This window comes from Alternaria alternata, assembly GCF_001642055.1.
Source record: "Alternaria alternata strain SRC1lrK2f unplaced genomic scaffold CC77scaffold_7, whole genome shotgun sequence".
Taxonomy (NCBI): Eukaryota; Fungi; Ascomycota; class Dothideomycetes; order Pleosporales; family Pleosporaceae; genus Alternaria; species Alternaria alternata.
Genome location: NW_017306196.1, coordinates 87980 through 102325, shown reverse-complemented (window position 1 = coordinate 102325; position 14346 = coordinate 87980). Strand labels below are relative to the sequence as shown.

At 51.3% G+C, this 14346-nt stretch overlaps 4 protein-coding genes across 4 annotated transcripts; 2 read left to right on the top strand and 2 right to left on the bottom strand.

The window, feature by feature from the left end:
* The first annotated feature begins 307 nt into the window (after nucleotides 1–307).
* CC77DRAFT_755090 (hypothetical protein) lies at nucleotides 308–2032 on the top strand. Its single transcript, XM_018533109.1, has 3 exons — nucleotides 308–584; nucleotides 634–1189; nucleotides 1238–2032. Exons 1-3 carry the CDS (start codon nucleotides 516–518, stop codon nucleotides 1960–1962), a joined length of 1350 nt encoding a protein of 449 aa, XP_018387326.1. The 5' UTR covers nucleotides 308–515; the 3' UTR covers nucleotides 1963–2032.
* A 2955-nt stretch (nucleotides 2033–4987) lies between these two features.
* On the bottom strand, nucleotides 4988–5909 carry CC77DRAFT_1007410 (NAD(P)-binding protein; the record flags this gene model as incomplete). Its single annotated transcript, XM_018523477.1, has 2 exons — nucleotides 4988–5172; nucleotides 5222–5909. The coding sequence occupies 2 exons, from the start codon at nucleotides 5907–5909 to the stop codon at nucleotides 4988–4990; spliced, it is 873 nt and encodes a 290-aa protein (XP_018387325.1).
* Nucleotides 5910–6341: 432 nt separating this feature from the next.
* On the bottom strand, nucleotides 6342–8595 carry CC77DRAFT_1007409 (hypothetical protein; the record flags this gene model as incomplete). Its single annotated transcript, XM_018523476.1, has 5 exons — nucleotides 6342–6819; nucleotides 6953–7121; nucleotides 7182–7846; nucleotides 7905–8210; nucleotides 8399–8595. 5 exons carry the CDS (start codon nucleotides 8593–8595, stop codon nucleotides 6342–6344), a joined length of 1815 nt encoding a protein of 604 aa, XP_018387324.1.
* A 435-nt stretch (nucleotides 8596–9030) lies between these two features.
* On the top strand, nucleotides 9031–14272 carry CC77DRAFT_754706 (hypothetical protein). Its single transcript, XM_018533107.1, has 6 exons — nucleotides 9031–9927; nucleotides 9977–10244; nucleotides 10295–10564; nucleotides 10616–12148; nucleotides 12197–12524; nucleotides 12580–14272. Exons 1-6 carry the CDS (start codon nucleotides 9410–9412, stop codon nucleotides 14076–14078), a joined length of 4416 nt encoding a protein of 1471 aa, XP_018387323.1. The 5' UTR covers nucleotides 9031–9409; the 3' UTR covers nucleotides 14079–14272.
* The last annotated feature ends 74 nt before the right edge of the window (nucleotides 14273–14346 follow it).

Genomic DNA, 14346 nt, shown 5'->3' with positions numbered 1-14346 from the left:
TTCTTGGGAGCACCAACTTTTCCCTCCTCATCGCACCGTAGGCCCGTTGTTTTCGTGGGTCCGTGACGGCGATCGACCGACGACCCAAGCCGCTGCATGCAATAATATAACTCGTCTCCCCATGCCCTCTTTGCGCTCGCTGTGCCCTACTCCCAGACAAGCAAGCCACACTGGACCGCCTGTGACTGACTCTTCACCACCTTGCGTGTATGACCAAACGTCTGCTTCACTAGTGACACCCGTCCCTATCGACGTTCCACACTCGCTTCAAAACCCCCGCCATTTCACGCCTGAGACCTCTGTCCGACCCTTTCGCTCGCTCACCTCTCCGTCTTTGTCACGGGATCTGTACCCTATCGATACCAATCTAATCAGGAACATTCCATTCGCCGTTTCCTTGTCCCATCTGCACCTTCCTCCTTGACCGGCTACCTGACGTCCTTACATCCCAACCAGGCGTCGCCCCGCCTGTTATTCTTACCTGGATCTAAACCTCGTCTCACTCCATCGCAAACATGGGCTTCGGATCATCCGACGGCAATGAGTTCTTCCAGAGCTGGGCCTTGTGGCAGAAGATGACTTTCGTAAGAAGTCCCACTGGCTGCTGATAACGTCCCTGCTAACGCTGCCCAGGTACTGGCTTGCGCAATTGTCCTCACCATCTTTCTTGGCCTGCTCAAACTATGGTATGACAAGAACAAGGTCCGCAAGTACAGCAAGGTCGAGAAGGGCAAACGCGCGGCGACTCCCGAGATGCTCGAGGCGCAGCCAGTAACCCATGTCCAAGAAGAGACCAAGGATGAGATTCCCTTTGGTATTCGCGCCATTCAAAGCGGTATCGAGGTTGACGGTGTCTGGATCTCTCGCACCAACACTCCTGTTGGCAGTAGCCGTGCTTCCATCATGAGCGAACAGCTGCCCCGTAGCTTCAACAACTCTCAGCTCGAGTTGCCCCAGCCAGTTGCCCAGGGTTCCAGCCGCAACAGCTCTCGTGCCCCAAGCTCCTTTGACCGCGCCGTTTCCGCTGAGCCTCTCCCAAGCCATGACTCCCGCGCCTCCTCCCCTGGCCGTGGACACAACCACGAAGGTCCCCGCTGCAGCAACTGCAACCACCACGTCTCCCGCAACACTGCTACCCTCAACGCCTTGGAATCTCCCGCTTCTACTCGCAACTCTGCTGCTCCTTCTCGTAAGTGTAGACTTGCGCACTTGATTGAGACATACTAACATCTCACAGCTCCCCTCAACGCCAAACACGGCCAGTCTTCAAGCTCCTCAAGCAAACGCTCCAGCGATGAGTCCGACTACATGCAAATGGGTCAAGATGTCCGCGCATACGAGACTGCATACTTCAGGCCCAACCAACCCATTGACCCCAAGACCGACCTCGAACTCCTCCGCAGCCACCGTCTTTCCCACGTCGCTGAAACTGGACAGCTCACTCCCAGAGTGCGCAAGCCAGGTAATAGCGGAGAGTGGGCCAGCGTGGCGGACAACCAAGTTTCTTCGGTCAACGGTGTTAACTATTTCATGCCCCAGAAGTCACCCTCTCCTCCGCTAGCCACTGTTGCCGACCAGTACGAAGACGTTGCTCTATCAGCCTCTGCAGGTCCCAGTCACGACGGCAGCGCAGCGAACCAGGCTAGGCAGGCAGTTCCCTTGACCGAGTCTTACGCACCTGGCGCGCCATACTACCCAGACACCTACGAACCTCGTGGCCCTCAACACCAGTACAGCTACGATCAAGTGCCGTACGAGGTGAACACGGAGCAGAACCAGGATCGCGATGACCATGTCTTGCGCAGCGTCAACTCTGGCTTCCAAGTCCTAAAGCCAGGCACCTTCCAGCCGCCCACACCCGAGGAGGTTGACCTTGCTGAGCGGAGAACTTCCAAGAAGCTCCAGAAGAAGAGGAGAACATCCGGTGACTCGCGCAAGTCAGCATTCACCGAACAGGTCTAATTCTTCATCGCGATAACTTCACCACGGCATTTATCCTTATCGCCTTTTCCTCGCGTCCACGCCGTCACCTGTTCTCCCATCACAACCACGTGCTGGCACCAACAACTGCATTGAAAGTTTTACAGCGTTTAATTTTGTATCATCTGGCAATCTTTGGGGCTTCTTTTGGGCAGCATGACACTGGGCACTTTGCATGTATGTTTTGGAGCATGGACAGACCCACGTACTGTTGTTTTTTCATAATTACTCTCTCCGCCGCAACAGGTTGCTTGGCACCAGGAATGCGAGCGGCGTTGTAGTAAATCATCATAATCGGGCGTTATAGACACAAAAATGGGCACACCTAACGATCACCACGTAGCATGAGTACCGGGGATTACTGGCTCATTGCATAGCATATAGTACAATCATGAACTTTTATCCGCATCGCATTCCCTGTCTGTTCACTTTCGTGCCGCTTCTCATTCATAGTTCCGGTCTAACCATTGACAATAGCTTTGTGCAATGAGCTTGACTTGGTACTCGCTCCAATCTACTCATTACAGACTACGGCTATAGTACTTTCCGTCAAACCTCACGACAACGAGAAGCGGGACGAAGGATTAGAGTTCTTACCCCCTGGACGCCCACAGGTCGTGGCTTTAATCTGACGAACACGAAAGCCAAGCCGTAGTTGCCGTCCGTCAGCAAATTGCCACCAACTGCAGTGCTGACACTGAGAAAGACAGCCACGCCCAGCGTCACAACTCTTTGATTGGACAGATGTCCGGCATATGCAAGAGTAGGTTGGAGAAACAGAAAAACCAAGTGTTTCTTACATGTACTGTGCAGTAAGGCTGTCTTGCGCTAAGCTACCTAGGTTAATATACAGTAGTACACGTACGCCACGGGGACAGGCGGGTTGTGCAGCCGGCGGAAGCTTAGAAAGGTTCGGGTTAGGTAAGTATTCAGCCTTGAATGTCGACATTGCCAACTATTGCATGGTAGCTTTGACCGCTAGAGATGAACACATGTTTGCTTTTCGTGCGCTCAGCTAGGGACAGAAACAGGAGGGTTTGAAGACAGGAGGAGATCACACATCATATCCAATCACACCATGACCGATTTAGGGGTGGTGAGCTGGAATGTATGACATGTTTTAAGAGCCGGTCCAGTTAAGAAAGGACTACGCTCCACGCACCCGCTCGCCCACTTGCTCTCAAGGCAAGCTCAACTGCAATAGGGAAATGGGATGGAAGAAAACCCGGTTCCTGGACCGGCAAACTCGGCTTATAGTTACTGGTTCAACTACCGTGCCGTACTAGCCAGTTGCCGCTACCGAGCCGTGTCCCTGTTCCCTTGATTCCTTTCTCTTCTTCTTTTCTTCGCGTTAGGCGTGCTGCGTGCATTTTTTTCCTGTGGCTTGTTGAGGCTTGGTGTACATATTGCTTATGTGCCTCCAAGCGCACATCCATTGGTCAAGACCATGCGTTTGGCGAGTGCTTTTAGTCCCGCAGGCTTTGATGAGAGAAATTGAAGGTTGAGTTGCGCAATTTGACACGATATGAGTTAGAAAGCATAGACTGTAGAAGAGGCTGCGGAAGACAAAGTCAAGTGATGTTGAGCTGGCGTATAGTATAGGCCATTTTGTTAAGAGCTAGAACAACTGGGGTCATGCTCGTCGATTGTAGGCAAACAGCCTGGTGCTTGCATAGCAAAATCACGTCTTACATGCTTGTCGTCGACGGGCGAAGACTGGGGTGTTCATCGCCAAGACCTCGGCTTTCTTTGACCAAGGTCGTCACTTCCGCCTTCTCACATTCCAGAACGTCTTTTCCATTTTTTTCGCTCACAGGCAGCTGCACTCGTTCACCGGTCACGTCACGCCTTGCATACATGTCTCCATAGCTCAACTACTCGCCGCGCGCTACCAGAATTCCAATGCCGAATATAGGTCATCAAGCCGTGTGGCTTGCATAAATGGCCGCGGGTGGCTTTTTGACGTTGTTCGCAATCGATAGGTGCGTGTAGCGAGAGGCGGGGTCGAGCGGCTGTCTGCCCGATAACCTGATTTGCAAGATGAGGGTCTTGAGAAGCCTCACCGTCATTCACGACAACGGTGTTGGCTTGTCTTGGCTTATTGATTCGCTGCACATTGCTTATGACGACGGGTGGAGATAGAGGTTAGTTTGACTTCAAGACCCAAGAGAGAGGCGGAGGCTTGGTGATGTGCTGGCCTTTAGGCGAGATGTCCAAGGAAGGAGACCATGGGTACTGGTCCTCACAGGTGCAAAGGACCTCGATCTGTAACCCATCACTGGAGTACGAAATCGGTATCTGATGCATTGGTGCAGGACCTGTGTACTCCAATCAATGTGACATCTCGACAGATGATCCTAGGTTGTAATCAGTACGGCTTACCATACACCGGGTCTTTGTTCCTTGATCTTCCCAGCTATACGTCCGGCGTCTACATTGCCCTGTTTGAGACCTGTCGATCAAGCATTGCAGATCTATAGACTGCCTTCTAGACGCGATCGTCCTTCGTTCGTACCGAGTACGACACTTTTGAGTCTGACGGGCGAAAGCGGGTCCGTCAGCCTTGCAGGCACACGCATATTGAGTAAGAGTGAGATTTCCCACGAATCTTGTGAGACGGCTCCGGTATGCAACATGAAGGGACAGAACACTGCATTCAGTGGTGGCAAATATCAAGGCAAGCTTAAGAGCTGACCCAGTGGAAAGGTGGGGAAGATTGAAGGACGACGGGCTGAGATGCACAGCCACTTGAGGCTTGCATGACTGACGGTGTGGACGGTCCGCTCCGATTCTAGAGCGTTTGTTGGCCACTTATTGGATGTCGAATGTAGTGTAGAGATTGAAGAAAAGGCAACCATGAAGGGCCATCACTTGCAAGATTTGGTGGAGAGCATGCATGAGACAACATTCACACAGCTTAACGCCACACTGCATCCCATTTGCATGCATACCAATTACAACGATGTGCTTCAATATGAAGCGGCTGTGGATCTGATCAATGCAGCGACTACTTCGCAGCAGCAGGACTGTAGGGCCATCCCTCAAGCCCAACCGTCATCATCGAACTCCCCTTGATTTTGTCCTGGCGCGCTTCCAACTCCTCCACATCCCAGTTCGCCCAAACCATCTTACCGCTCAGGAACTTAGTCTTTGGCTGCGATAGCCAAACAAGAAAGTTCGCGCTTAGATCCACTGTGCGACAAATCAGTACACTTCTTTACTAGTTCTTGTTACCACTCACCAGAGTCCATAGGTAGCTGTGACGGATCCGCGCCAGAGCCTCGGAAGATACCTGTATCCACCATTCCAGGATGTACGGCGCATGCAAAGAGATCTGGGTTCTCAGCGGCAAGAAACTCGACGATCTTTGTCTGCGCGGTCTTTGATACGAGGTAACCCGATAGTCCGGGTGTGTATGCTGGCGGCAGAGCAGCTGCGCCAGCAGCGAGCGTATACAAAGCAGCACCAGGCTTTGCACTTGGGATGAAAGCTTGTGAAGCGATTATGATGGATTTGACATTCGTCTCATAGTCCGCCCACCAATCTTGCAGAGAAGCCTCGACGATCTTGGACGGCGAGGAAATGTGTGCTGCGGCAAGAACGAGGACATCCCAGGCGCCGACCTGTTTAGCGATGTCATGCATCGCAGTCTCATCAGTCGCTGAGACAGGGTAGACTGCACATTCTGATTTACTCCCTGCGAGAAGCTTTTTGGTCTCTTCGAGGGTCGATTCGGTGCGTCCAATTAGGATCAGGCGTGCTGCGTCTGCTTTCGCGAAAGCTAGAGCTGTAGCACGGCCTATGCCGCTGCCGGCTCCTGTGATGATTACTGTCTTCCCTGCTTGGCTGAGGCCTGCATTCGATGGGTTGATAGCATCATAAGATTCGTTATGCCAGGTGGCCGTTGGTGATGGAAATGGAGGTTGCATGACCGCAGAGTATAGAGTGATCAAGATGGAATCAGGAAGGACACCAATTCAGGGAAGCCCATAGCACTATAAGTGAGTAAGTGGGTCAGGGCGGAATGTGGCATGATGACTGAACGTTGCTGGAATTCAGTATGTATCCCCACATCCGTTCGTACGTGCTGACCGGCAAAGGTACTGGATGTGATAACGCATTGAGAAGGCAGAGTGGGTAATAAGCGCTAGTACCGAACAGCCGAAGCGCTGACCTTGGAAGGCCTGATCTTGAGTAGTTCACACTTCGCCCACTCTTGCCTTTGTATATGCTGTTTGTACAGTTGGATATCGAAACAATAATCTCACAAGGTTGCGGGTAGCTTTTATCCACCTCTCAGAGTCATGATAGTATCCCACCGCTCGTTCACTCTCTGCGTTCTCATTGAGCCTCTGCCATACTCATGTATTTGGTGCTTGGTAGGCAAAATCTGGTGGATGAGTGTCTGGAATCTGGCTCATTCCGATATCTGCACCACCGCCGAGATCCCACCAGTCGGTTTGCCAGTTCCGCGCAACGAAATCGTTTTCTATCGCCCTAAAAAATCCCACAGATTGGAAGTCACCGTCCATATTCGGAGTGTAGTCGGGCATCGATGAGAAGTTTGACATATCGATGTCTGGAAGTTCGCTAGCCATCAGGTTCTGGATTGTATCGAAATTGGTCGGAGGCAGGTCCGTTTCTTGCGCAACATGCTCTCTAGTCTCGATCAACATCGATTCTTTTCGCCTCTCTTCCTGTAGAGATCGTGAAACGCGGTTCAGAGCGTTGATCGTCCTTTCGAATGGGACCAAATCTCGACGTTGTGTACCGCTTTGAGCCATAGCAGCTCCGATGTTCTCAAGGATTTGTATATCACTTTCGCAATCCTCAGGTTTGCTGCAAGCTAGTATGTGCTCGTATAGTGTAAATACGACACAGAAAGGATACAATGTTATGAAACTGACGCCAGGTTAGTGGCTGCATTGAGGAAATACATGGAACGGATAGGGCATTAACGAGCGAAGCTTACTGATCTGTTATGCTCGTGAACTTGATGTTCAGACTGGGCGTATTGTAGAAGTCAAGGATGGTATTTAGGACACGGCGAGCGGCTCGGAGGGCGATGTCCTTTGACCCAGGTCTTGCTTGGTGATGACGTACCAATCTTTGCAACCCGATTATCGTCGCATAAATGTTCACTACGCAAGGTTAGCTGATGGTTGCTCCTCCTTCAAATTCAATATACTGGGTCCACTCACTGATGTGATCTGCGACAAGACAGCGAACTTCTTCTGAAGTATCCGCCGCGTTCATCATTTCATGTAACTTCCACTCGTCCATAAGTGCCTCCATCTGTAAGCAAGTTTCGTCGATTTTCTGGGAGACTGTTTCATCCTGATCCGGTGTTTGGTGACTATCGACGTAGCTGATCATTTCTACAGTCAGGAGTGTGTACCTTATCCATACGGCGCTCATTATGACGTTCAGAGCTGAGGGGTGCATGTTGTCGGAACGAAAGAGTAGTGGTGGCCGAACCTTGTTTGGTACGTACTGCAAGACTGTCGGCTTATCATAGAACAGACGGAAGAAGGTGTCAATAGACAGGATGTACCAGTATGTATAGCGGTCGGTATCTTTCCTGCTTTCTTCTTCGAAGGATTTTGCCGGTATGACATCCAGCTGATCTATCCCGTTTGATTTGACATGCTGGCAGGACTTGCAGTGAAACTTCCATGCTAACTGGTAGTCATGGCAGGTCATCGCTGTCCATGCCGAAAGGGCTGCGGTATGAATGTCCATGCTTGTGTCACTCGGAGATTCGAGCCATGCAGGCACGCTCTCTAATACCTTCATATATGCCTTCTTGATCCGGTCTCCTCCTGGGGCCTCCGTCAACTGTAATCCATAAAACATGGCGTTGTAACTTGACGTTGATATCAGTTAGGTTCGACTCCCATACAGCTTGAGCAGGAGCCACTCACTACAGCACACGCATACTAGGATCCACATTGACGAAAGGAGAGTCAATTATTTCGGGTAACGCGCGAAGTAAGCCGATATCCAAAATGGAGTTCGTGAATGCGTCCGGTACAAGCATTGAGGACATGACGGTGACAAATCCGTCGATACATGATCGTGCCTCTGTTATGGAGATTTTGAAGTCTACACTCAATGCCCCAGTGCGCACCCTCAATTTTCCAAGGTCTTCGATGGCCTCGTTGAGCGCCGACATTGCATTATCGATATTTGACGTTGGTGTCGCGACTGGAGTAGCCTTGTCTTGGAAGCTGCGTCGAGTATCAGTCGCAAGCCGGTAGATCTACAAAGGTTAGCTATTATGATCCGACAGGACTTTGAAGGGCGCTCGTATCCTCTGAGCAGTATCCTTGAATGCTTTTTGGCACACGTTTGCATATGGATGCAGATCATAGATGATTGAGCAGGCAGCAAACATTCTATGGTACGTTCAACTCACTCAAGGCCTAACTCAGCGAACACGAACTCCTTCGGTATCGGTTTCATTACCCATGACTCCTGACCATCAGCCACAGTCAGCGAGGCCTCTGGAGACGGCACGGGTGTGCTCTTTCTTATCGATTCGCGTCTCGGTGCCAGATCTGACACAGATGATGAACGATCATCGGCAGCATCACTGATTTGCTTCTCGAGCATCTCTAGTCGCTGGCTCAGATGCTGGACGACAGCTTTTTGTTGGGCGTGGCGCGGCCTTTGTCGTCGTTCTACATACTGACATTCTTCTTTGGCAGCGATGCATTGGTGGCAAACTGGCTCCGCTTTGTCGCATTTGATCTTTTTACGCTTGCACCGAAGACACTTCAAGGGACATTTAGCAATCTCCGCTCTCCGATCAGTGTAGATGATGGGTACCTACGGCAAGCTTCATCGTCATTTTATGGCTGCAGCGACTTCTTGGACGCACCTCCGGGTTCCGGAAAGGTGTTCGCGCGCGAAAGCGGTCTGGTCGACTAGCGAATCACCAAATGTTCTGCAAAATTGCGCATCGAGAGGAAGACGTAGATGAGGAAAGGGCAAGGAGCCCGCGGACATTCGGGAAAGCGCGGTGTCCGGTTAATTACGTACTGCCGAGAATCACGAACACCACCCATAACACTCGGACCAGGATCGCCAAGTCTGCCGACTGACCTGTGTTGGACATAGTTGCGAAGATATGACCGTTCAGCATCATGGTTCATTCAATAAAAGGAATGTCGACGGACAGTACTTTCGAGCTGTTTCGATATCGCTATCTGATATCTTCCCTTGCCTATACTGGGCCAGCACTGTTCGATCCGCACAAGAACTCCCTACTGTAAGTGCATTCATTCATACATTCATGCGATAGACTCACGAACCCCGACTGACAGTACTGCTAGTGCTATCCTTGACCAATAGCATTTCTAGTAATATATCCACATCCTGGTCGCGGTTTCGTCGAAGTTCCTTGAACGCGCATCTCTATTTGAGCATGTCAGCTGGACTAGGCTTCACTGAGACACAAGCGGTCAAAGAAGAAGCCCACGTTGACCGCTTGAAGTTGGAGTCAGACGCTAGCTCCAACTCTACAGGACCTGACGACAAGACCGAAGATCAACAAGAAGCGCAGCGTGAAGGAGATGTTCATGAGCTTGTGCGCAAATTTACAACACATTCAGAACAGCAAAATGTTGGCTCACCCTTTGCCGACGATGTGCACCACCGACTTGACCCCAAGAGCGACCAATTTCGTGCCAAAGATTGGGCCCGATCATTTTACGACTTGCGTTACAGTAGTGAAGAAACAATTCCCCGTGTTGCCGGCGTCGCATTCAGAGGCTTGAATGTTTGGGGCAAAGGCTCACCAACAGACTTCCAGTCGACTGTGGGGAATACCATCCTCAAATTGCCTGCTTTATTTGGAAGAGGAACACAGAAAATCGAGATATTACGGGATCTGGATGGACTGCTCCTTCCGGGAGAGCAATTATGTGTCCTCGGACCCCCTGGGTATGTTCAAGTATTGTCGAATACTGCTATATGATCTAACACTCAGTAGATCGGGATGTTCAACACTGTTGAAGACTATCGCCGGCGAGACCCATGGTTTCCAAGTCAGCCCCGACTCATACTTAAACTACCAGGGTGTGCCAGCAAAAGATATGAACTCAGTGTTCCGTGGAGAAGCAATTTACACCGCAGAGGTTGATGCGCACTTTCCTCAGTTGAGTGTGGGTGACACGTTGTACTTCGCTGCTCTAGCCCGAGCACCCCGTACCATACCCGGTGGTATCAGTCGCCAACGCTACGCTGAACATCTACGAGATGTGAGCATACATACTCGAGCTCAAATGAACTGATCACTGACTTCTAGTAGGTCGTCATGGCTATGTACGGTATCTCGCACACGTCAAACACACGCGTAGGCAATGATTATGTCCGTGGAGTTTCCGGGGGTGAGCGCAAGCGGGTAACGATTGCTGAGGCCTCTCTCAGCTTTGCACCTCTCCAGCTGTGGGACAACTCGACTCGTGGTTTAGACTCAGCGAATGCGGTGGAGTTCTGTAAGACGCTGAGGACTCAGTGTGACGTCTTTGGTGCAGCTTGCGTAATCGCCATCTATCAAGCTCCACAAGCCGCATACGAGGTTAGTTTCCAGTAAGATGCGACCAGAGAATGGTTTGGCTAACTCCTACAGGTTTTCGACAAAGTCACTGTACTGTACGAAGGCCGTCAGATCTACTTCGGACCGTCGAACGAGGCGCGCGTATATTTTGAACGTCTTGGCTTCGAATGCCCAGCCTCCCAGACCACGCCCGATTTCCTCACCTCAATGACATCCGCATCTGAGCGCCGCATCCGGAAGGGCTTCGAGAACACCACGCCCCGTACCTCTGACGACTTCGCTCGATGCTGGAAGGAGAGTCCCGAACGTCAACGGTTATTGAAAGAGATAGAAGAATACAACAACACCTATCCTCTCAAGGGTGAGCAGCATGAACGCTTTGCGCTTTCTAGGACAATGGAGAAATCCAAGAAGCAACGACAGAAGTCGCCATATACTCTTTCATATTGGAGGCAGATCCGTCTCTGCATGTGGAGAGATGTGCAGAGACTCAAAAATGACCCGAGCGTTCTTCTGACTATGCTCATCGTCAACTTCTTCGAGGCACTCATCATATCGAGTATCTTTTACAACCTACCTCAGTCGACCGCGTCCTTCTTCAAGCGTGGCGGAGTTTTGTTCATGGTCGTGCTGCTCAATGCTTTCGGATCGATGTTGGAGATTATGAATCTCTACGCAAAGCGTACTATCATTGAGAAACACAATCGCTATGCCCTGTATCATCCTTCGGCGGAAGCATTGTCGTCGATGATCGTGGACCTGCCGTACAAGATCACTAATAGTCTTTTGGTCAACACGACATTGTACTTCATGTCCAATTTACGTCGAGAGCCCGGCCCGTATTTTTACTTCCTGCTCGTTGGGTTTACCACAGGTCTCTCCATGAGCATGTTCTTCCGGCTGTTCGCTTCGATGACGAAAACCCTCGCCCAAGCGCTCGCTCCTAGCTCTCTCATCCTGATCATGCTCGTACTATACACCGGGTTTGCTATCCCGGTCCAGTATATGCAAGGATGGGCGGGCTGGTTCCGATGGATTAATCCGGTTGCGTACGGCTTCGAAAATGTCATGGTCAACGAGTTCCACAATCGAACATTTGCTTGTTCGTCCTTCGTACCCTCTGGACCATCGTATGAGAACGTTGCGCCTGAACAGCGAACATGTGCTGTGCAAGGCTCCCAACCAGGTCTAGACTACGTCAGCGGTACTGCATACGTCGAGACTGCCTTCAAGTATAACTACAGTGAACGATGGTCCAACTATGGTATCATCATAGCCATTACAGTCATTCTCTTCCTTGCTCACTTGGTCATGAGCGAGTTGGTTGCTTCCGAGCGCTCTAAGGGCGAAGTGCTTGTGTTCCGACGTTCCAAGATGCAGAAGACGGCGAAGAAGAACGGTGCTGACGAGGAAGCCGGTGGAGCAACTGCCCACGAGGGTGAGAAGATCAGCCATAACACAGAACTGGAACCCACAATGCAAAAGCAGGTGTCTATCTTTCACTGGGAGAAGGTTACATACGAAGTCCAGATCAAGGGGGAAACCCGTACTATCCTGGATGGTGTAGACGGATACATCAGGCCGGGCACCCTGACAGCTCTCATGGTATGGTAACCGGACTGCTTCTTTGTACTCAAGCTAACAGTCCTGCAGGGTGTGTCAGGTGCAGGTAAGACTACACTCCTCGATGTTCTCGCGAGTCGAACGACCATGGGCGTCATTGGTGGTAACATGCTTGTGGACGGCCGTCAAAGAGACGAGTCTTTCCAACGACAGACCGGCTACTGCATGCAACAAGACATACATCTGGATACATCCACTGTACGAGAGGCTCTGGAGTTCTCTGCATTGCTCAGACAGCCACCGGAGTATGGACGCGAGGAGCGGCTCGCATATGTTGATCATGTCATTCGTCTTTTGGATATGGAAGAGTATGCAGATGCTGTCGTTGGTATTCCCGGATCTGGACTCAATGTTGAGCGTAATTATCCCCATGCTTCCGGCCATGACCCACGAGCTTCACTAACTTGATTCAGAACGTAAGCGCCTCACCATTGGCGTCGAGCTCGCCGCCCGTCCCAAGTTGCTACTCTTCCTCGACGAACCCACTTCTGGTCTCGACAGTCAGACTTCATGGTCCATCTGTGATTTGATGGAGAAGCTCACCCGAGACGGCCAGGCGATCCTCTGTACGGTTCATCAGCCTTCATCCCTTCTCTTTCAGCGCTTCAACCGACTCCTTCTACTCGCCAAAGGTGGAAGGACTGTATACTTTGGTGAGATCGGTCGCGACTCCAAGACCCTCCTCGATTACTTCACTCGCAACGGAGCGCCAGCATGCCCTGCCGGTACCAACCCTGCCGAGTATATGCTTGCAGCAATCGGTGCCGCACCCGGTGCGCGAACCGAGATTGATTGGCCTGCTGTCTGGAAGTCCAGCAAGGAGTACGCGAATGTTCAAACTGAACTAGCTAGTCTTAGGGAACTCGCCAACCGGCCCTCTGCTGTCATGGACTCAGCCGACGCCAGTCACCAGGCCTTTGCAGCCTCTTTCAAGGACCAACTACGCGCTGTAGCCATGCGGTGCGCACAACAATACTGGAGGACGCCGTCATACATCTACGCAAAGGCTATCTTGACTATTGGTTGTTCTATCCTGATCGGATTCTCGTTCTTTGACAGCAACAACACCATGCAGGGCCTGCAGAACCAGATGTTTGGCGTCTTCATCTTCTTATTCGTGGTCATCCAACTCATCTACCAGATCATGCCGATGTGGATTTCGCAACGGACTCTGTACGAAGCGCGGGAGCGACAGTCGAAGACCTATGCTTGGCAAGCATTCGTCCTCTCCAACATTTTCATCGAGTTGGCTTGGAATGCTTTCATGGCTGTCTTTTGCTTCCTCGTGTGGTACTATCCTGCCGGCTTGTACCGCAACGCAGAAGCTACGGATGCAGTTAACATTCGTGGTTTCCACGCTCTTCTCATTGTCGTGGCCGTCTTCGTCTTCGCAAGCACCCTCGCACATCTGCTCATTGCCGGCTCGCCTAACGAAGAGATTGCCGGTGCTATTGCCACTTTAATAACCATCATGCTATACGCCTTCTGTGGTATTCTCGCTGGACCCAACGATTTGCCTGGTTTCTGGATCTTCATGTATCGCGTCAATCCTTTTACCTACCTGGTGTCGAGCTTCATGTCGACCACACTAGGTCAAGCGCCCGCTTATTGCGCCGACTCTGAGTTCCAAACTTTCTTCCCACCACAGGGTCAAACTTGCGGCGAATACATGTCCAAGTATATTGACATGGCTGGTGGCTATCTTCGAGACGCGCAGGCGACCGGACAATGCGGGTTTTGTCAGATGGACTCCACGGACCAGTTTCTTACGCGTATTCACGCGGATTGGGACACGCGCTGGAGAGATTTTGGTCTACTATGGGTATACATCGCGTTCAACATGGCGGCGGCGATCTTCCTGTATTGGCTCTGTCGCGTCCCGAGGACGAAGAAGGGGAAGAAGAGCTCGTAAGCGGCAGACGCGCTCTGTCGTAGGGACGCGTCGACGAGTCGTGACGCGTTGATGTTGCGATCATTGCATTTACGGTGTTCTAGGGGTTTGGCGTGCAGTCATTGATCCCTTCTTTCTCTGCGATCGCCTTCCGGAGAAGGTAATTTCGTTACTTAATAGCGCGCCCGGCAGGGTCGGGACCACGGTTCCGTGATGTCACAAGCAACCACCTATTTCCGCTGACATCACGAAAGCCGTGGTCTCTTTGTTTTTACCCTTAGATCGAATA